This window comes from Stegostoma tigrinum, chromosome 18 (assembly GCF_030684315.1).
Source record: "Stegostoma tigrinum isolate sSteTig4 chromosome 18, sSteTig4.hap1, whole genome shotgun sequence".
Classification (NCBI taxonomy): Eukaryota; Metazoa; Chordata; class Chondrichthyes; order Orectolobiformes; family Stegostomatidae; genus Stegostoma; species Stegostoma tigrinum.
In genome coordinates this window covers 30,635,301-30,658,384 of record NC_081371.1, presented here as the reverse complement: position 1 = coordinate 30,658,384, position 23,084 = coordinate 30,635,301, and the positions used below count along the sequence as shown (strand labels likewise).

The 23,084-nt window shown below is 43.9% G+C and overlaps 1 protein-coding gene across 4 annotated transcripts in view; it reads left to right on the top strand.

Moving 5' to 3' along the window:
* immp2l (inner mitochondrial membrane peptidase subunit 2) overlaps positions 1-23,084 on the top strand; it is a 507,249-nt gene that overhangs the window by 309,736 nt on the left and 174,429 nt on the right. For all 4 annotated transcript variants that reach the window (XM_048548871.2, XM_048548870.2, XM_059652429.1 and 1 more), the window contains exon 4: positions 586-651. In XM_048548871.2, the coding sequence (XP_048404828.1) occupies positions 586-651 (66 nt within the window). The remainder of the gene's footprint in view (positions 1-585; positions 652-23,084) is intronic.

The following is a 23,084-nucleotide window of genomic DNA, read 5'->3' as shown; positions in this document are numbered from 1 at the left end:
ACATACATATGATTCCAAAATCTCAGAAATGTGGTTGACCCTGGTACCTTTGGCAAGTCATTCAGTTCAGGGTTAAGGTTAGGGTTGGGGTGGACAACAATTCATGGCTTTGCTGGAGAAGTCCAAAAATTTGAAAAACACCGACACTCTTCTTGAAAAATATTACTGAATTTTAAACTGCTGCATTATAAGTTTGTTAGGCTTTAAAATATGGAAATATTTGTATGTGGAAGGAATACTGTGATTGACATGTCATTTAGTTTGGTTTTAAATAATTTTCCATATCTCAAAACTATAAATGATTTCTTGATCTACTTTGTCTCACTATTCAGGAGAAGTTATTTCAAAAGCCTCACAGCTACTCATTCTTTTGTGTATTTTTTTTAGATGATGGAGTTGGTTTCTGATAAGATAAAACTTCACAGTGGTTCTTAACTGTGATTGATACAGCATGCCAAGGAGCATAGCGGCTCCCATATGGCTCTAATGGCCTCTATTTCTGTTTTGTAATTTCAATGAGTTTCCTTAAACCAATCAAATGTTAGAGGACATAACGGAATGTGTAACCTTGTCCTTTTATTTTAGGTCACCCAAAAACCCAGAACAGAAAATAATCAAGCGAGTGATTGCCGTTGAAGGAGATATCATCAGGTAAATATTCTGTGCTGTAATGACTTGGATCTTAAGGTTTCTGTGATACTTGACAGTTAATCAACTATAAAACCCAGCTGAATGTCCATTGTGGATTCTTGTGATTGTCATGGTGACATATTAGAAAGACCAATTTGTTTTGCTGTTTTTTGAAAGAGATGTTGCCTTTTCATGTTCTGACCAAAATAAGTTCAATATTGCTCATCTATTTCTGATTTAAGACTCAAATCCTAAATATCTAATGAAATTCCCCTGGCATTGAAAATGTATATCATGTCCAATTTGTGGTTGGTTTTGCATGTTAGGTAAATAGACCTTCTCAATGGCTCTCATAATCTTACATTAAAAGGGCTCATTTCCGCAGTTCTCCATTGCAAGGTAATCTTGAAATGTGAATCCAAATGGCAGGCAAAAGCAGAACTAATAGGATTTTGAAATTGATCACCCTGGTGGTCATGAGATTTAAATGAGAAATAGATGAAAAAAATGACTCTTAGCTTTGTGAGTGTTCTTTTATTCTCATGCTGGCTATTTTGGCACCAGATTGGAGTGCAGAAAATTCATTGATAGAATTTCATTGTTTATAGCATGGTAGATGATAACTGATTAAATATAATATTTGTTTTCTTGCAATGTTTTCTATTGCTAAAACATGTAATGTAGATCTGAAGACAGTTATTGGGCACCAGTCTCTCGGGAGCTTTCTTGATGAGCAATGTTTAGGCTGTTTTTGTGGTGTAGTGTAACAGATCTGACACAGTTAGGATATTATGCAAAGGTCAACTCATTTGGTATAGGTAGTTCTATTGACAAACATGATGGATGAATCAAACTTGGGAAAGGAAAGCAAAAAAAAATGCTAAAACTTAACAGCGGATTATTCAGCATCTATAAAAAAGAAAAGAAAAGAAGATTAAAAGATAAACAGCATCTTACCAAGGTTGGAAAAAAGTTGAAGAAAAGTAGAGATAGAGGAAGACAATTATCAAATATGATACTGATACAGATTGCCTAAATGGGTGGAGTGATTTGTAAACTCCTTAATCAAAATGTTTGATTAGATGAGATCATTTGTGAAATGGAGAAATGTAAAAAGGCAAAATAATATGCAGATAGTGTAAGGTTTAGAAGTACTCTGACGATGAAATAAATTAAAGTTGTTTCAGTTAACCTTTACAATTTGTTAGCGTACAGTAGAAAGTAAGCGTACAGTAGAAAGCTAAAAGTATTTTGAGTCCAGTGTGATTTGCAGCTCTAGTGTCCATGGACAAAATGGTTCAAAAACCATTTATCTCCCTCTTGATGTCTGTTATTTTTCATTTATCTGTTCTAATTCTATGTTTCCTTGTTCGTTCCTTGTCCTCTCCAGCTCAGATTTTAACAGGAAATTGGTAGGCTATGAGAGATAGGATGAACAGCTGCCCAATTCTCAATCCCTGACACCTCTCTTATGGAATCTGGAGATTTTAACACTTGTTCCCATTTTAATGCAATTGAGCAATCTACCAAGTTGTGTGAAATGAGCAACAAGCCCATGTTTGTTTATGGTTTGATTTCTGATGAGTCTCCAAAGGCCTGCTTAAGGGAGAGTTAGCTTCACTTCTACCTGATTTGTTTGTTGTATTCCCACAAAAGGGTTCATTTAGATGAATGACTCTTTGCAGCAATAACAATGTAACAACAGTGACTATACTTCAGAAACACATCATTGGCTGTAAAGTGTATTGGGAAATACTAAAGTTGTGAGAGCTGGCATGTAAACGCAAATTGTTCCTTTTTATTTCTTGCTTGCTATTTTCCTGTAGGTCCTCGTAGAGAAATCAGGGCAAGTAAGAAGGTGTTTCTTACCATCCCTGATATCTCTTCAGGATGAACATCCAGTAACAAGAAAAACAGAAACTGTTGGAAATGCTCAGCAGGTCTGGCAGCATCTGTGAAGAGACGGGTCACCCGATCCAAAGCATTAACTCTGATTTCTCTTCACGGATGCTGCCAGACCTGCTGAGCTTTTCCAGCAATTTCTGTTTTTGTTTCTGATTTACAGCATCTGCAGTTCTTTTGCCTTTTATTGAATATCCATCAGGTCTAGAGAGAGGTGCCTGAGGGAGTCTAATCAGTAGCATCACTTTTAAGTCCTGAGTCCGACAGCTTAACAAGAGCAGCAGCAAGGATGAACGTAGCTCTTCAATTTCATGATCATTTAAACAAGGGTTGCACCATGTAAAGCCTTGCTGTACTGTATGTACCTCCATGCCCATGTAATTGATCAATTTGTACAAGTTACATGCAATCAAATGGGAAGGGTAGAATTATAGCCAAATAATAAAAAGCAGGATCACCACAGACCAATAATCATCTGACAATAGTGTAACTGAGTGCTCTGGAGTTTCATAGTGACATTCTTCACAGTAATACTTTAAATATTATGTAATGAGATCTGGACTTCCATTTGCCAAAGTGCCATCAGTCTCAGTGAAATCTTTCTGATCCCAACACTTACCCTTGTGTTCAGGAGTGTGAAGCTGACAGAATGGCCTTCATAGTACCACTGCTCTGCATAATGATGGAAGAGGAGCACCAGTAGCAGCAAAAACAAAAGTTTCAAAGCGATATGTCGTTGCAGAAGACAACAAACCATTCAGCATTCCCCCTTTTGCTAGTGCTGTCTTTTGTGCTTATTGATGCCAATTTTGTGTTTGCTTAATCAAATGAGCTCTATGGGTAAGATGACCATAAATACCAATTGGAAAACATTGTGTATGAAGACATATTTAATCCAGATTTTAGCCATAGTGCTACCAAATCCTAAGTTTTCTCTTTCCCAGTGCTATCACAAGCTTCGAAATACATATATAAATTGAGAGTGATACAAGCTTGAAATCCGCTCTGGCGGAGGGTGAAATACAAATTTGGTAAATTAAAGGGTAGTGCAATAGTTACTATTTAACGGTTGTTGTAAGATCCCAACTGGTTCACTAATGTCCTTTGGGAAGAGAAACCTGGTCAGGCCTGCATGTGACTACAGATCCGTAGAATATGTGTAAATTGACGCTAAGAAGATAATTAGTGCAATTCAAACTCTGCTCAGTCTAGCTTGTCCTGACTTAATGCACCATTTGGACAAGTTGTATAGTGAGTTCTTCACATCATGCCTGGGCTCTTCACCAACTATTACATCAAAACAAAAAAAATCTTTCAGCTAATATCTAAAATAAATCTGTGAATGACAGCATTTTACATGAAGGATTAATTTAGGAGCCATTTCTAGGTGGCATAACTTGCATTTTGAAAAATATTCACCCCAGTTCAGAGGCTTTCAATGATTACAATGTTATATCCACGCTGCCTCAGCCCACTGATGCTAAAAGCACAGTCAGCTCATGAATCCTTGACTCTCTTTTTTTCTCCTTGTACCCTCTTGAAATCTGTGCAACAAATCTCAAGTGAATTCTTTTTATTCTCTGTAGCCCGAGGCTCTTCCTGTATTGTCGTGATCTGGTCTTGTTACTTCATACATCAATTCTTCCATCTTGGTAATGACCCATGTTCAAGATCCAAACAGCGTATCCTTCACATATGAACAGTCCACCCTAGACTCTTTGCTTAGTAAACATTCAAATGAACGTAGACCTCCGAAATATGATTCCATTTAACTCAAATCACACACAAAGTATATTACTCAAATCAGCTCTCTTTTACTCAAAGTTTATATCCATAAAAAGTGTTTGTTACATATGGGCTACATCTTATAGTCTTTTGGCTAAGTTCAAGTTGCGTGAAATTTTCGAGGGTTTTGGGCCACGAGGCCTTTAGTGAGTTTTCTTCCGTTATCATATGAAATTCACCTTGTTACTTACCAGTCCCTGTGGTATTTTCCATGTCCGATTGCTGTCACATCTTACCAGACTCCATTTCCAGAATGACGCACCACTCAGCAGACATCCCAGCATTTACCACCATCTTTTAAAGCCTCTTGCACATCCAGGCAAGTAACGTCGGTCCAGACCTGCCCTACATGATTCCTGGCATTTGGCCTGGACGTGGCAAAGAGAGGAGTAAGTCAGCATTTTTGCTTTGCATGCATATTCCTTGGGATTCTGCTGGATAGGGTGAATAGGGAGGACTTCCTCTTTTCCCAGGATCAGCAGTCACTTCACTGAGGTCTTCTGCCAACTATAATAAGCTTCCTGGCTTTGTGCCAGGCTTTGGCAAAGCAACAGTATAATGAGCCCAGTATCTTTGACTCAAAAATAAAGCACAAACAGACGAGGCAATACAAAGCAGGGATGCTGTCAAGGAAGAGATAAGAACAAAGCAAATGAGCACTATGACAGTGAGGGAAGAGCCTAGAGATGATGCCTGATCCAGTCCCTGAACTGGGTGAAAGTTCCTGAGTATGCAGTGTCCTTGCTGCAGCAGTGCTGTGATAGTTGCCAGTGCAACCCAAGGTACATTGCAGTACAGAAGAGATCTACAAGTGGTTTGGAGCTGTGCTATTGGGTTTCTTAGTGATTAATACATGTTGAAAGCCAATGTTTATGTGACTGGCACTCATGGAGGGTGCCCTGAGATAGTAGTGCTTTGTTTCCAGTATGAAGGACATTTGGAACTGCCCTGTTAAATCCAACTGGTACCCTCTCAGGTTTATGTGTCGAGTTTTCCAGACATTTAGTTTGTTTGGTGAGTTTGGAAGATAAGAGACTGAATATTAATAAGGTAACTTGTGCTGCGGCTCGCTGCTGCTTAGTGAGAATCTCACCTCACCACTTGTGAAGAGCATTAAAGACATCTCTGTAGAGATGGACCTTGCCAGACTTCTTGTCCAATTCTGCCACACATTTTGCAATAGACCACATCACCCAGACACCTATAAGATCCCACCCAAATACAAAAAACAAAAAATATTCATGTTTCCTTCTCGAAACACAGTCAGACTATAGAAGGATGTATAACAGAATGAAAAGGACTACTGCTTTGTGGTTTCTAAAGAAACTGAGAAATGAAATACCTTCCTGCATTCTAGAATCAATAACATATGGTTAATATGCAATATTTTTAGCTAAGCCTATTCAGGAAGTTTCTCTGAAGAGTTTGCTAGAAGAATGCATTTTCTGCATGCAGTGAAATACTTCCGTTTCAAAGCTATTATTCCTACAGCTTTCCTTACCAACAAGACATTGTAAAATATCTCTGCTGGTTTCTTTTGTGCCGCTTTCACGGAATCTTGGATGAATGTTGTAAATGTTTGGAAAACAGTTGTTGTCAGGAAATCTGGCAAAGTTCTAGTTGTTGTCTTTCTAATATGTGATCATCATGTCAGAAGGTTTTACGCAATATAGGGCTGTTTGGCTGACATTGGACCAAAAGGCAGCCATCCAAACATAAATTCAGATTGAAGCACTGGTTTGCCTGTGAATGTTACAGCTGATTTTGCTAGCAATACATTGTTCAAGACACAACTTTCTTGTGTTCAATGCAGCTCAGCCACTAACACAACAGCTCATAGTATTGTTGCTTTTGCGTTAGCTAATGAAAATTGATCTAGTTTCCTTGGTATCCTGCCAGCAGAGTGTGCAAGTGTACACCTGCAGCATCCATCATTATCTGTACCCAGAAGCAACTTGCTAAGGGGTTGGTGTGTTCATTTACGGGACATAAGAACTAGAGGTACTTGTAGAGTCATAGAGTCACACGGCACAGAAACAGACCCTTCAGTCCAACCAGTCCATGCTGAACATATTCCCAAACTAAACTAGTCCCACCTAACATATCAACAGATGGCATTTACCTCCCGTTTGATTTTCACGTTCTTATAATGCTATTAGCAAGCAAAAATCTCTCTGATATGCTGTACATGAACAGTCGTACAAAATCAGACCAAACTTATGGAAGAACATGAGAGAAATAGGGTAAAAACAATAATTGCTTCATTTTACCTTTTCCAAGAACAATTAGATCTTCCATCACCATTCCTACCCACTCCAGCAAGCTGTCTTATCAATGATCTCCAGTGTGTAAATGATGAAAGTGAGGCAGGGTCTGTGAAGCAGTCCTCAAATGGCACTGACGTCAAGATTCTGCTAATGCAATAGAAAGAAAGCAGACCCTGGGTCAGCAGTTTTCACAGAGGTCATTCTCAGGCTGGATATGTCTCTCTCTCATCTGTACAGAACCTACTAACTACTGTGAGGTTTTAACTCAGACCAAGGCAGAACAGCATTTTTCAGTTTTCCAAAATGCTACAATCCTTTTATCTGTTCTTTTTGTAGTACTGCAGGACATTTCGTTCCTCTGAAAAAATGTGATTGGCTTTCTGTACATGAGTAAAGAATATCAAACCGTGCTGGCGACAAGTCACGCCGTATCCCTCCCCGAGGGAAAATTATCCTGGAGAGTGACCATACAGAAAATGGAATTAACACTTTTGCATGGAGAGTTTTTTTCACCCTTTCTGCTATGTCCTGGGATTGTTTATGTGGGATAGGCAAGAGTGCTTAGTAGCTTGCATCTAACCTGTTGCATTTTTCTGGAGACTTGATCTTACTTGCTACCAATGAAGTGGTTTCTGAAATGATGTTGTTACAGCGATATCATAATGAAGGTTTAACCATTGAAAGCATCAGAATAACTTCCAAAAGAATACTGCAAAATCAGTAAAACAATATTTTAGCTTCTTGCAAGCTTTTCTGCCTGAAATTACATGAGAAAGCCAAAATGAAGGGAGAAAAGCAACCTTTGGTTCATCACTTCATCCAAATACCACATACAATTTACAAACCTCTCATCAATATCTGTGAGCATCATTCTTTTAGAAAATTGCATTCCTGCTTCCACCTCGACCTCAAAACAGTAAAGATATTAATATTCTTGAAATTCTAATGTTTCTGGTGTTGAAATGACATTATACTGGCACATGATACCAGAATTGGGGCAGAAATAGGATTTAAAAGACAGTATTAGCATTTAAATAGAGTCTTTCACAACCTTGACACTCTGAAGTGTTTTGCCATGAATGGATTACTTGCCAACTGCAGTCACTTTTCTCATACATGAATAATGGCGGTCAGTTTGTGCACAGCAAAGACATAATGAGCAATAAAAGAAAACTATTATGATTGTGTTATGAACATATTATGTCTTCTTTGATTGATGTGAGGTTGATTGGAGGAAAGGTGATACAAACATTTAGTCTGCTGGTCTTTGGAACTCTTCTGTTCCACCAGCTATATTCCTGTATACAGGATTTTTCTGATTAGAAGTGACCGAGTCTTTCTTGGTGGTACTGATCCTTGTCCTGGGCACGTGAATTGAAGTATTGGGCAGGATGCTCCCTCCAAGGACAGGAAAGCCATTTCTGAATCATGAACTGACTTCCAGGTGAAGGGAAACCATCAACCAGTCCTGATTTTACATAAAGTCAACCCTTATTTGGTGGCGCAGAGATGTGCCATCCAGTTAAGGATGCCAGGCTAAACTCTTGAAGTTCTGGTCAATCAGAGACCTTCCAATTTGAATGAAATTGTCAGCTTCAGTATGGAGTAAATAAGCTGTTTTGAAGTAGAACTGCCCTCTATACAGCTTTATTTAGACATATATTTTAAATTTTAAAAGTTTACCCAATGCTGGAGGGATGTGTGGGGTGCCCTTACACCCAGGCAGTTAAAGAGGGTATCGAAATCTGCCTGGAGTGCTGGATCTCGACCTGTTGCTGGGAAGCCCTATCCAGGCACCTAAGGCCCTACTTAGAGACTTTTAAAGAGCCTGTTTGGCTGGATACCTGTAATACCAACACCGCCCCCCACCTCCCCAATCTTATTTCCCTCAACAATAGCGCAGAAGCAGGAGGGAGCAGGGAAACCAGCGTGCAGGGCTATGTTTCACTTGCTGGTCCCAGTGGAGGCTCAAAATCCCACCAGTTGAGTGGAAGTTATGCCTGACCTTTTGGTGATTAAAATGAAATCGAGTCCATTATCACTCATTGTACAACAAATGCTGAAGGAACTTTGCCATTTATTTGTGGCTGCAATAGGTATAAAGAATCCATCATGAAAGATTCTACTGCTTGTGTTCTTGACCCTAGACCTGAAGAATATATAGTTGCTGCCCTAGTTGCTGACTACCATTTCTTCAGCCAGAAAGTTGTTAATCTGTGAAACTCATTGCTGCAGGAAGCTGTGTAGTGATCAAGTTATTGAGTGTAGCGATAGATAGTTTCTTGTTTAGTAGGGGGATCAAAGATTACAGGGAGAAGGCAGGAGAATAGCATTGAGAAACATCTCAGCCATGATCGAATGGTGGACCAGAATCAATAGCCTAATTTTGCTCCTCTATCTGATGGTCTTGTCTTGTATCCCACCAATATGACATGAAATTAACCAAGTATTCAAATTGATTCAACATTAGATGCTCAATAAGTTTAATACATGCAGTATTGTTGCAAGTTGTTGCCATTGTTCATTTTTAGATAAAGCCAAGAAGGAATAAGATGTTGATCATTTATTATGAAATGGTTGTCTATTTACTTATCAGAATGAAAGATGCAACTTTTTTCATTTGGAAAGGAGTGGCCATATAAAGCATCAAAAACATGCTGTGCTCCCAGCTTAGGCCGTTTAACCTTGAACTGCAAATTCTATCATGCTGCAATCTTGCAAAGTTTATTAGCTCTTCCCTTTTGCGTTTTATTCTCATTTTCCAATCCACCATCTTGTCCTGTCTGGAAGCATATGTATATATTTTTAAAGCCAATGTCATTTCACTGCTGAACCAAATGACAGTGCACATTGTGTGTCACAGTATATAGTGTACCCATTTTTCTAATATGTGGGTGCTTTATTTCCATTCTACTTGAAAATTACACATGAAGAAAAGTGCCCATGACTTAGATTCAAACCACAGCCTTAGATATGTGAAGAAAACATTATCTGTGAAAATTATGCTTTTTAGTACATTGCGTCCTTTGTCTGATTCTGTTGTTTGTACTAGGCCAAATGCTTCCATGCAGTTCAGCAGTTTATATCAATTATATATTAGAAACTTATTTTCACATGTCCGACTATTGACATTTCACAACAGTTAAAATCTGGAAATAGTGTGCAGATTTCAACCACTTTATTTTAACTAAACTGTTACCAAAATTGTCATCACTGTCACTTCACATGTAAGTTTAAAAACTTTTGTTTTCTATATTAATGCAAACATGTTTCATTAATGTTATAGCCTATTGTGTTTTAAAGTTCTGTTGATAGGCATCTGTTTTGTTTAAGGTTTTGGTCAATAATATTTTTGTATAGTAAGGACTGCTCAACTTGATAGATAAATTAGGAATTGGATCTTAAAATATTAATTCAATGAAAATATGCAAGTTAGTTACTCTAAGAAATGAGCTCCAACATTCATTATCTTTTTGAATTAGATGCCTTGATAATATTAATAATATATTTTAGAAATAGTTATGGTCTTTTGGGACAAAATTGACTTAGGATAAAATTCATTGAATAAATAATTTCATTGTTTCAGAGAAACGATTGCTGCATTGTTAGGGAGCCAGATTCTTGTAACAGAAGTATATAAGCTCAGAAAAAGTGATCAAGAACCCGAAAGGATATAAAACATCCTGTACCTGCCAGCCTTGTCAGCTGGATGATGGAATAGTTGGATGAGAGGCCTCCACTGTTTCATATAGTGTGTTTAATGGCTTTTACAAATTAAAGTGAATCCACTTACAGCAGAGCAAAAGGTCACCTGACCCTAGCAAGCCAGCCCATGCTCTGCATACAAACGCATTCTCCTACACATCACCCTGTACATAATAAAAGATTGCACACACAACCAATTACAGCTATATTTTTTCAGAAGAAGGGTCTGAGCCCGAAACATCAGTTTTCTTGGCCCTACAATGCTGCTTGGCCTGCTGTGGTAATCCAGCTTGACACCTTGTTATCGCAGCTGTAACTTAACTATTTTGCCCAAAATGCATGGTTGACCAAGAAAACTATAATAATTAACAAAACTGTATGTTAATCCTAGTCAATCTCACTTTTATCATTCTCTGCACTTGCATTGCATGCGTAATTTTTAAATTGTGCATGTTTTTGGATGGTGAATGTGAACAGCACTGTCATTGGCTGTTCAACTAGCATTTGCTTTTTCTAGTGAGGATGATCCTTATCTAGGGAGTTTCACTTCTGTGGTAAGTCTATTACTATGATAGCTGTTATTGCTGAAATTGTATCATTTTCCAATGTTGGGAAACTGTGGACCTATGGAAACATTCTTTGCAGATGCTTTGAAGCAGGTATGTGCTTTTCAGAAGATGCTGTGTGTGGTTTGTGGTCGTACTCCAATGTCACTTTGTCTCTCAAACAGGTTTTGATTAAATTGCTCCTGAGCAAAAGATAATGGCCATGCACTATTTCCCAATCTGAGCATAACATTATTCAATCTACATTATTGCCCTGAGCACAAATGCATTTGGTTGATCTTACTGCATAAGAGCCACTCCAAGTCCTCCCTCACAGGCAAGACACTGCAAGGTGACTTCATCATTGACATTTTAGTCTGTCAATACTGGCATTGCAAACACCAGTTGCTTGACTTCCATTGAATATTAATTTCCATTTCCATACCTCCACAGACTAGCAGATAGCTTCTACTCCAGGAAATATTTTGCATAATGTATCAGTATTATGAACATATTGATAAACTGCCCACCATGCAGACAAAGCTGTGCTTTGTTTATTATTCTTATGGTAACAGTGGTAGCATCAAAAGGCAACCATCTGTATCTCCTGAATGGCATCCAGAATGCAGTTAGAAAACTACTGCCCTCATCCAGCCTCTAAACACCCTTTACATCAAGGGCAGTAAGATCTTTGTCTTGGCAAGTTGTGATAAAATTTCTTCAGTGGTTGGCACAGGGTAGCAAGATCTCTTTAAGGAATTATTGAGATCTTTTGGACCTATTTTCTATATTTAGTTTTCCATGGTATTTTTCACTGTTCACGTGCTACTAATCCAATCTGTAGTTCCTTTTATTGACTGCTCCCTTATTTTCCAGTTCTTCTACCTTATCTCTCAGGCTGGACTTGAGCGCAGCTGGAACTTTCCTTAGCAGTTGCTACATTGGCCTCAAACTTTCATCCACTTCAAGATGATATTCATAAGCAAGATTTTGTAATCTTTGTAATCTTCTGGGATCTTTTCCCTAGGTGATGGCTTAGAAGCTTCTGAAATGTTGCAAATCATTTCTTTCATATGTCAGGTTACCAGTCCTAGGTTTATTAGGTTTCTGCACTTCAGAAAAATCTAACCTGAGGTATTACAAAGAAGGTGTCACCATGAGCCATAATGAGGTGCTTCGTATTGATATAACTATTGGTAAACTTTACCACCAGCTTTTGTTTTCTAGCCCTGCTTTTGGTTTCAGAGGAGTTTCTCAGGAGAGATGCAGTTTATGATACAGAAGTTCCTCTTGAACCTGCAAGGACTTTACTTAGCTATGAAAGTCTTGAACTCCTGTAATTGGCATCCATCTTAATGATACCTTTTAGCTGAGAAACAAAGCATAGATTTGTCTGTTTGGTGGAAAGTTTATCACTATGTTCATAATACTGATACATTATACAATACAACACAACAAAATACAGTGCAGGAATAGGCCCTTTGGTCCACCAAGCCTGTGCCGATTCCTAATCCTTATTTAGGCCCACCACTTATTGCCTATATGAGGTTTCCATCTCCTGTTTGTCTCCAGTTTGTGCCCCTATCGAGATATGCCTTAAACATTGCTAGAGTACCTCCTTCCACCAACCCACTGGCTGTGCGTTCCAGGTACCCACCACCCTCTGTATGAAAAATTTTCCTCTTACTTCTCCCCTAAACTTTCCTGTCTCACCTTAATTCTGTGCACTTTTGTAGTTGACATTCCCACGCTGTGAAAAAGCCTCTGGCTATCTACGCTTCTGATAATTTTGTAAACCTCTATTAAGTGCCCCTTAGCCTCCGTCTTCCCAGTGAAAACAATTGGTGTTTATCTAACCCCTCATAACTAAAACCCTGCAGACGTGGCAACATCCTGGTAAACCTTCCCTGCACCCTTTCCAAAGCATCCACATCCTTTTGTGTAGTATGGTAACCAGAACAGCAGGCAATATTCAAATTGTGGCTTAACTAAAGTTTTATAGAGCTGTAGCATGACTTGCCAACTTTTATATCCAGTGCCCCAGCTGATGGAGGCAAGCATGATTTATGCTTTCTTGACCACCTTATTTACCTGTGCTGCCACTTTCGGGGATCTGTGGACCTGTACACCCAGATCCCTTTGTACGTCAATGCTCCCAAGGGTTCTATCATTTATTGTATAATTCGCACCTGAATTTGATCTTCAAAATGCATCATCTCGTATTTGACTGGATTAAACTCCACCTGCCACTTCCCTGCCCAAATGTTTGGTCTATTTATATCCCGCTGCATGCTTTGACAATACTCCTTAATATGTGCAACTCTACCAATTTTGGTTTCACCCACTAACTTACTAGTCAGACCACCTACATTTTCCTCGAGATCATCATGGATTGATTGAATTTGTAATTACGGTGAATCCTACAAGTTATCCAATATATTTTGAGCTTTATTGCCTTAACTCAACACAGTAGCATGATCCACACAGCTCAATTATTTTAACATTGAATAAAGTTAATATTTGCATTGTCTGAAGCAACAATTAAATAAATTAAGAGCATCGAAGGAGGTCCTTCCACTGGTTCCTTGGCTGTCAGAGCATGAAATTAAAATAATCATCCTTACCTCATTGCCCCAGCTGCCTATTTAATTTCTTTTTTGGCCTCCATCTTCCCCTGGCCTCATCTGCAATTCCCCGCAAATAGCAGAACATTTAAATACTTAGAATGCTTTTCTTTCCCCTGTGGCTTCTGAACCCAGCCATGAGGCTAGAAGGGAGGTTACAGGTCCACAAGTATGGGAAGCAGTTACTCACCTGTGAATTTCTGCCATGGTGACCAAAGGATAGGAGATAACGAAGTGTGGAGCTGGATGAACACAGCAGGCCAAGCAGCATCTCAGGCGCACAAAAGCTGACATTTCAGGCCTAGACCCTTCTTCAGAGAGGGGGATGGGTTGAGGGTTCTGAAATAAATAGGGAGAGAGGGGGAGACGGACCGAATATGGATAGAGGAGAAGGTAGGTGGAGAGGAGAGTATAAGTTGGGAGGGGATAGGTCAATCCGGGGAGGACGGACAGGTGAAGGAGGCGGGATGAGGTTGGTAGGTGGGAAATGGAGGTGTGACTTGAGGTGGGAGGAGGGGATAGGTGAGAGGAAGAACAGGTTAGGGAGGCGAGGACGAGCTGGGCTGGTTTTGGGATGCAGTCGGGAGAGGGGACGAGCTGGGCTGGTTTTGTGATGCAGTGGGGGAAGGGGCGATTTTGAAGCTAGTGAAGTCCACATTGATACCATTGGGCTGCAGGGTTCCCAAGCGGAATATGAGTTGCTGTTCCTGCAACCTTCGGGTGGCATCATTGTGGCACTGCAGGAGGCCCATGATGGACATGTCATCTAAGGAATGGAAGGGGGAGTTAAAATGGTCCACGACTGGGAGGTGTAATTGTTTATTGCGAACCGAGCGGAGGTGTTCTGCAAAGCGGTCCCCAAGCCTCCACTTGGTTCCCCCAATGTAGAGGAAGCCACACCGGGTACACTGGATACAGTATACTGTATTCAGTTACATTGGCAGATGTGCAGGTGAACACCTGCTAAATGTGGAAAGTCATCTTGGTGCCTGGGATGAGGGTGAGTGAGGAGGTATGGGGTCAGGTGTAGCACTTCCTGCGGTTGCAGGGGAAGGTGCCGGGTGTGTGGGGTTGGAGGGCAGTGTGGAGCAAACAAGAGAGTCACGGAGAGAGTGTTCTCTCTGGAAGGCAGACAAGGGTGGGGATGGAAAAATGTCTTGGGTGGTGGGGTCAGATTGTTAGATGGCGTAAGTGTCGGAGGATGATGCGTTGTATGTGGAGGTTGGTGAGGTGGTATGTGAGGACGAGGGGGATTATTTTAGGGCGGTTATTGCAGGGGCGGGGTGTGAGGCACCTCCTCCAAACCACCCTGCTGCAAAATTCCATACCCTATTCCCAATTCCTTCGCCTGCACCGCATCTGCTCCCAGGATGATGCATTCCACTCCTGCACATCCCAGATGTCCGCGTTCTTCAAGCACCGCAACTTCCCCCCGCAGTGGTCGAGAACGCCCTTGACTGTGTCTCCCGCATTTCCTGCAACACATCTCTCACACCCCTCCCCTGCAATAACTGCCCTAAGAGAATCCCCCTCGTCCTCATATACCACCCCACCAACCTCCGCGTACAACACATTATCCTCCGACACTTCCACCATCTACAATCCGACCCCACCACCCTAGACATTTTTTCAACCCCACCCTTGTCTGCCTTCCGGAGAGACCACTCTCTCAGTGACTCCCTTGTTCGCTCCACACTCCCCTGCAACCCCACCACACCCGGCACCTTCCCCTGCAACCGCAGGAAATGCTACACCTGCCCCCACACCTCCTACCTCACCCCCATCCCAGGCCCCAGGATGACTTTCCACATTTAGCAGATGTTCACCTGCACATCTGCCAATGTAACTAAATACAGTATACTGTATCCAGTGTACCCGGTGTGGCTGCCTCTACATTGGGGAAATCAAGTGGAGGCCTGGGGACCGCTTTGCAGAACACCTCCGCTCGGTTCGCAATAAACAACTGCACCTCCCAGTCGCAAACCATTTTAACTCCCCCTTCCATTCCTGAGACGACATGTCTATCATGGGCCTCCTGCAGTGCCACAATGATGCCACCCGAAGGTTGCAGGAACAGCAACTCATATTCCGCTTGGGAACTCTGCATCCCAATGGTATCAATGTGGACTTCACTAGCTTCAAAATCGCCCCTTCCCCCACTGCATCACAAAACCAGCCCAGCTAGTCCCCTCCCCCCACTGCATTCCAAAACCAGCCCAGCTCGTCCCCGCGTCCCTAACCTGTTCTTCCTCTCACCCATCCCCTCCTCCCACCTCAAGCTGCACCACCATTTCCCACCTACCAACCTCATCCCGCCTCCTTCACCTGTCTGTCCTCCCCGGTCTGACCTATCCCATTCCCCACCTATACTCTCCTCTCCACCTATCTTCTCCTCTATCCATCTTCGGTCCGCCTCCCCCTCTCTCCCTATTTATTTCAGAACCCACTCCCCATCCCCCTCTCTGAAGAAGGGTCTATGCCTGAAATGTCAGCTTTTGTGCTCCTGAGATGCTGCTTGGCCTGCTGTGTTCATCCAGCTTCACACTTTGTTATCTTTGATTCTCCAGCATCTGCAGTTCCCATTATCTCTGACCAAAGGATAGGCTTGCTTTTCAATTAAACATGGCCTGAGGGTTCTGAGGGCTAGGGCACATGACAATGGCAGGTAAGTGATGGAGAGATTACCCCAAATATGAAGGTGTCTTCTCTCCAATTTGTTTATATTTGAAGTAAAGGAAAGGCTCCACAGCCAGGTTATGAGGGTGACCCATGCCTAAAATTGAACGCAGCAGGCAAGCAAGGCCTCAAATGTGCATGGACTACTAGCAGTCTTGTCTTCCAGACAACTCATTGTTTCTTTGCTGGAACCAAGTCTGACTGGAAAACCCTCCTTGATCTCCTTTTGTATTCCCTTAGTTGTATCAATTAGCTGCCTGTTTACCCCACCCACTTTTAAGCATCGTTCTATCCGAGATACTCGTAAAATCATAGAATTATACAGTACAAAATAGGCGTTTTGGTCTTTCAAGTCTGCACTGACACGTGAGAAACACCTGACCCTCAATCTAATCCCATTTACCAACAGTTGGCCCATAGTCTTGAATGTTATGATGTGCCAAGTGCTCATCTGGGTACTTTTGGAACAATATGAAGGCAACTGCCTCTACCACTGTGCCAGGCAGCACATTCCAGATCTTCACCACCCTCGGGGTAAAAAAAGGTTTTCCTCACTAACTTCCTTATGTTCTGCCCTCCACATTGAACCTGTGTCCCCTTGTGACCAAACCTTCTACAAAAGGAAACAGCCGCTCCTTATCCATCCTGCCCGTGACGCTCATAAACTTGTGCACCTCAATCGGATAGCTGGTCCAATCTTCTCTGGTCCAATGAAAACAGCCCTAGCCTATCCAGCCTTTCCTCATAACTTGAGTTTTCCCAGGCAGCCAACTGGTGAACCCCTTACGCACCCCTCCAGTGCAGTCACATCCTTCCTGTAATGTGGTGCCCAGGACTATACACGGTACCCTAGCTGTGGTCTCACCAAGGTTCTATACAATTCCAACATGACGTCCCTACTTTTATAATCTAAGTCTCAATTGATAAAGGACAACAAATGGTGCACTCTTCCAGATTGTGGACTCTGACCTGTTCTGATTGGCAATTTTGTATGACATTGGCAACAATTGGCACAGTGTGGAGCTGAGAATTACATATGGCACCTACGGAGTAAACACTGGGAAGTCCCATCACCAGTGAGAATTTTGCTGCTACTGCTGAGTGCAATGTGGCATACTTAATGATATGATGTGAGAGCACTGTGTGCTTTTTGGAGAGACAAGTGAGAATTACCGTCACTGAGTCTGGTATGTCTCCTGGAAATACTTATTTTATAGGTGTGCACCAATAAATTTGCCTGTATGAGCTTTTCTGTAAGATTTCCTCTACTGGTTTTACTCTGACCTTCCAGTATATTTTCCTTGTTGCTAACTCCTTATGTACCTTTGCTACTGTCTCATCCCCTTTGTGATCTTCTTGCCTTAGCATCACTATTTCTTTACCGCATACTTGAAGGTCTTATGCTCACATCTCTTTATATTTACATTAATGTTGTTGCTCTATCTTCCTTTCTATTGATTTCTTGCACTATGACATGAGTAAATGGGGAATTCACATACTAAATGCAGTTGAACAGTGTGGAAGGTATTGAATATTTCATATAAACTTGACTTTCCTGTGATTTGCTGTGTCCCTTAGTATTGCCTTTTCTTTGATGAACTCACATTTTAAAATTCAAAAATAACCAAACTACATGATGGTTAATACATATCAGCAAAAGAATTCTGGAAATGCTCCATAGGTCAGGCAGTGTCAGTGGAGAGGGAAACAGACCTGTTATCAGAATTCAGAGCAAAGAACATACTGAGATTAGCTATTGTTCAACCTAATCGATGAATTATGGGTAGATACTTGCTTAAAAATTTGTTGAACTGCTGACTGAATTCTAAGATAGGTACAATTTGTTTCCAAGGGAGTATGTACTATAAAAATACAGATGTAAAAAGGGATGTTAGCACAATAGATGTAATGTTCAGGAAAACTAGCATAATGCCACATAATTCATATTTTGCTGTTTTACACTAATTGGAGCTTTACTGATTATACAATTCTCGTGCTACAAGAAGACTTTGCTCTTAAAAGTAAAGCTGTCTGGCCTTTTATGTTCACAAGGTACTTGAAAACGATAGAAGGTTAGCTTTGAAGTGTAGTAGATCAGAGAAAGGGCACATCTCATTTAATCTTTTCATCTTTCACTATATCGCTCATGACAGATTCCCTGCTCAATGCTACTGTAGGTTACATTTGCATCATGAAAGGGGGTCATCAAGCTGTTCTAAGTGGCACGTCATAAACTCTGATTAGCAATAGACTGCTGTATGATCTATTTGAAAGGCTGGGGGGGGATCTAATAGAAACTTACAAGATAATGTATGGTTTAGAAGGGGTGGACGCTAAGAAGTTGTTTGCGTTAGGCAGGGAGACTAGGACCCGTGGGCACAGCCTTAAAATTAGAGGGGGTAAATTTAAAACTGAAATAAGACGACATTTCTTCAGCCAGAGAGTGGTGGGCTTGTGGAATTCATTGCTGCAGAGTGCAGTGGAGGCCGGGACGTTGGATGCCTTCAAGGCAGAGATCGACAAATTCTTGATCTCAGAAGGAATCAAGGGCTACGGGGGGGTGGGGGGTGGGGGGGGTGGTGGGGAGGGAGTGCAGGGAAGTGGTGTTGAAGTGCCCATCAGCCATGATTTAAATGGCGGAGTGGACTTGATGGGCTGAATGGCCTTACTTCCACTCCTATGTCTTATGGTCTTATGGTCTGTGAGTGTATGAGAGATGAACAAGGTGGTACAGCTGATATGCCTTCCCTGCCACTCAGCTGTACAAATGAACCTTGTAAAAGTAGTACACAATAGAACTGTGTCTATAATAGGCTGTCACAGAGCTGTGTCATTTCCACCACATGTAATAACAGTGCAACAATGCAGGTCAGTCCAAATTGGACTGCCCTTTTAGTTATGACATACTCCACCCCTCTCACCCACTCCAACCTCTCCCCCGCAGAACGGGCAGCCCTCCGCACCCTCCGCTCCAACCCCAACCTCACCATCAAACCCGCAGACAAGGGTGGCGCAGTGGTAGTATGGCGCACTGACCTCTACATCGCCGAGGCCAGACGCCAACTCTCCGACACCACCTCCTACCGCCTCCTCGATCATGACCCCACACCCGAGCACCAAACCATCATCTCCAACACCATTCACGACCTCATCACCTCAGGGGACCTCCCACCCACAGCCTCCAACCTTATTGTTCCCCAACCCCGCACGGCCCGTTTCTATCTCCTTCCCAAAATCCACAAACCTGCCTGCCCTGGTCGACCCATCGTCTCAGCCTGCTCCTGCCCCACCGAACTCATCTCCACCTATCTGGACTCCATTTTCTCCCCTTTGGTCCAGGAACTCCCCACCTACGTCCGTGACACCACCCACGCCCTCCACCTCCTCCAGGACTTCCAATTCCCTGGCCCCCAACACCTCATATTCACCATGGACGTCCAGTCCCTGTACACCTGCATTCCGCATGGAGATGGCCTCAAGGCCCTCCGCTTCTTCCTGTCCCGCAGGCCCGACCAGTCCCCCTCCACCGACACTCTCATCCGCCTAGCTGAACTCGTCCTCACACTCAACAACTTCTCTTTTGACTCCTCCCACTTCCTACAGACTAAGGGGGTGGCCATGGGCACCCGCATGGGCCCCAGCTATGCCTGCCTCTTTGTAGGTTACGTGGAACAGTCCCTCTTCCGCACCTACACAGGCCCCAAACCCCACCTCTTCCTCCGGTACATTGATGACTGTATCGGCGCCGCCTCTTGCTCCCCAGAGGAGCTCGAACAGTTCATCCACTTCACCAACACCTTCCACCCCAACCTTCAGTTCACCTGGGCCATCTCCAGCACATCCCTCACCTTCCTGGACCTCTCAGTCTCCATCTCAGGCAACCAGCTTGTAACTGATGTCCATTTCAAGCCCACCGACTTCCACAGCTACCTAGAATACACCTCCTCCCACCCACCCTCCTGCAAAAATTCCATCCCCTATTCCCAATTCCTCCGCCTCCGCCGCATCTGCTCCCACGATAAGACATTCCACTCCCGCACATCCCAGATGTCCATGTTCTTTAAGGACCGCAACTTTCCCCCCCACAGTGATCGCGAACGCCCTTGACCGCGTCTCCCGTATTTCCCGCAACACATCCCTCACACCCCGCCCCCGCCACAACCGCCCAAAGAGGATCCCCCTCGTTCTCACACACCACCCCACCAACCTCCGGATACAACGCATTATCCTCCGACACTTCCGCCATTTACAATCCGACCCCACCACCCAAGACATTTTTCCATCCCCTCCCCTGTCTGCTTTCCGGAGAGACCACTCTCTCCGTGACTCCCTTGTTCGCTCCACACTGCCCTCCAACCCCACCACACCCGGCACCTTCCCCTGCAACCGCAGGAAATGCTACACTTGTCCCCACACCTCCTCCCTCACCCCCATCCCAGGCCCCAAGATGACATTCCACATCAAGCAGAGGTTCACCTGCACATCTGCCAATGTGGTATACTGCATCCACTGTACCCGGTGCGGCTTCCTCTACATTGGGGAAACCAAGCGGAGGCTTGGGGACCGCTTTGCAGAACACCTCCGCTCAGTTCGCAACATACAACTGCACCTCCCAGTCGCAAACCATTTCCACTCACCCTCCCATTCTCTTGATGACATGTCCATCATGGGCCTCCTGCAGTGCCACAATGATGCCACCCGAAGGTTGCAGGAACAGCAACTTATATTCCGCCTGGGAACCCTGCAGCCATATGGTATCAATGTGGACTTCACCAGTTTCAAAATCTCCCCTTCCCCTACTGCATCCCAAAACCAGCCCAGTTTGTCCCCTCCCCCCACTGCACCACACAACCAGCCCAGCTCTTCCCCCCCACCCACTGCATCCCAAAACCAGTCCAACCTGTCTCTGCCTCCCTAACCGGTTCTTCCTCTCACCCATCCCTTCCTCCCACCCCAAGCCGCACCCCCATCTACCTACTAACCTCATCCCACCTCCTTGACCTGTCCGTCTTCCCTGGACTGACCTATCCCCTCCCTACCTCCCCACCTATACTCTCTCCACCTATCTTCTTTACTCTCCATCTTCGGTCCACCTCCCCCTCTCTCCCTATTTATTCCAGTTCCCTCCCCCCATCCCCCTCTCTGATGAAGGGTCTAGGCCCGAAACGTCAACTTTTGTGCTCCTGAGATGCTGCTTGGCCTGCTGTGTTCATCCAGCCTCACATTTTATTATCTTGATCCCTGGAATGGTAGGTTTAATGTATGATGAACGGCTAAGGATCCTGGGATTGTACTCATTAGAGCTTAGAAGGCTGGGGGGGGATCTAATAGAAACTTACAAGATAATGTATGGTTTAGAAGGGGTGGACGCTAAGAAGTTGTTTGCGTTAGGCAGGGAGACTAGGACCCGTGGGCACAGCCTTAAAATTAGAGGGGGTAAATTTAAAACTGAAATAAGACGACATTTCTTCAGCCAGAGAGTGGTGGGCTTGTGGAATTCATTGCTGCAGAGTGCAGTGGAGGCCGGGACGTTGGATGCCTTCAAGGCAGAGATCGACAAATTCTTGATCTCAGAAGGAATCAAGGGCTACGGGGGGGTGGGGGGTGGGGGGGGTGGTGGGGAGGGAGTGCAGGGAAGTGGTGTTGAAGTGCCCATCAGCCATGATTTAAATGGCGGAGTGGACTTGATGGGCTGAATGGCCTTACTTCCACTCCTATGTCTTATGGTCTTATGGTCTGTGAGTGTATGAGAGATGAACAAGGTGGTACAGCTGATATGCCTTCCCTGCCACTCAGCTGTACAAATGAACCTTGTAAAAGTAGTACACAATAGAACTGTGTCTATAATAGGCTGTCACAGAGCTGTGTCATTTCCACCACATGTAATAACAGTGCAACAATGCAGGTCAGTCCAAATTGGACTGCCCTTTTAGTTATGACATACTCCACCCCTCTCACCCACTCCAACCTCTCCCCCGCAGAACGGGCAGCCCTCCGCACCCTCCGCTCCAACCCCAACCTCACCATCAAACCCGCAGACAAGGGTGGCGCAGTGGTAGTATGGCGCACTGACCTCTACATCGCCGAGGCCAGACGCCAACTCTCCGACACCACCTCCTACCGCCTCCTCGATCATGACCCCACACCCGAGCACCAAACCATCATCTCCAACACCATTCACGACCTCATCACCTCAGGGGACCTCCCACCCACAGCCTCCAACCTTATTGTTCCCCAACCCCGCACGGCCCGTTTCTATCTCCTTCCCAAAATCCACAAACCTGCCTGCCCTGGTCGACCCATCGTCTCAGCCTGCTCCTGCCCCACCGAACTCATCTCCACCTATCTGGACTCCATTTTCTCCCCTTTGGTCCAGGAACTCCCCACCTACGTCCGTGACACCACCCACGCCCTCCACCTCCTCCAGGACTTCCAATTCCCTGGCCCCCAACACCTCATATTCACCATGGACGTCCAGTCCCTGTACACCTGCATTCCGCATGGAGATGGCCTCAAGGCCCTCCGCTTCTTCCTGTCCCGCAGGCCCGACCAGTCCCCCTCCACCGACACTCTCATCCGCCTAGCTGAACTCGTCCTCACACTCAACAACTTCTCTTTTGACTCCTCCCACTTCCTACAGACTAAGGGGGTGGCCATGGGCACCCGCATGGGCCCCAGCTATGCCTGCCTCTTTGTAGGTTACGTGGAACAGTCCCTCTTCCGCACCTACACAGGCCCCAAACCCCACCTCTTCCTCCGGTACATTGATGACTGTATCGGCGCCGCCTCTTGCTCCCCAGAGGAGCTCGAACAGTTCATCCACTTCACCAACACCTTCCACCCCAACCTTCAGTTCACCTGGGCCATCTCCAGCACATCCCTCACCTTCCTGGACCTCTCAGTCTCCATCTCAGGCAACCAGCTTGTAACTGATGTCCATTTCAAGCCCA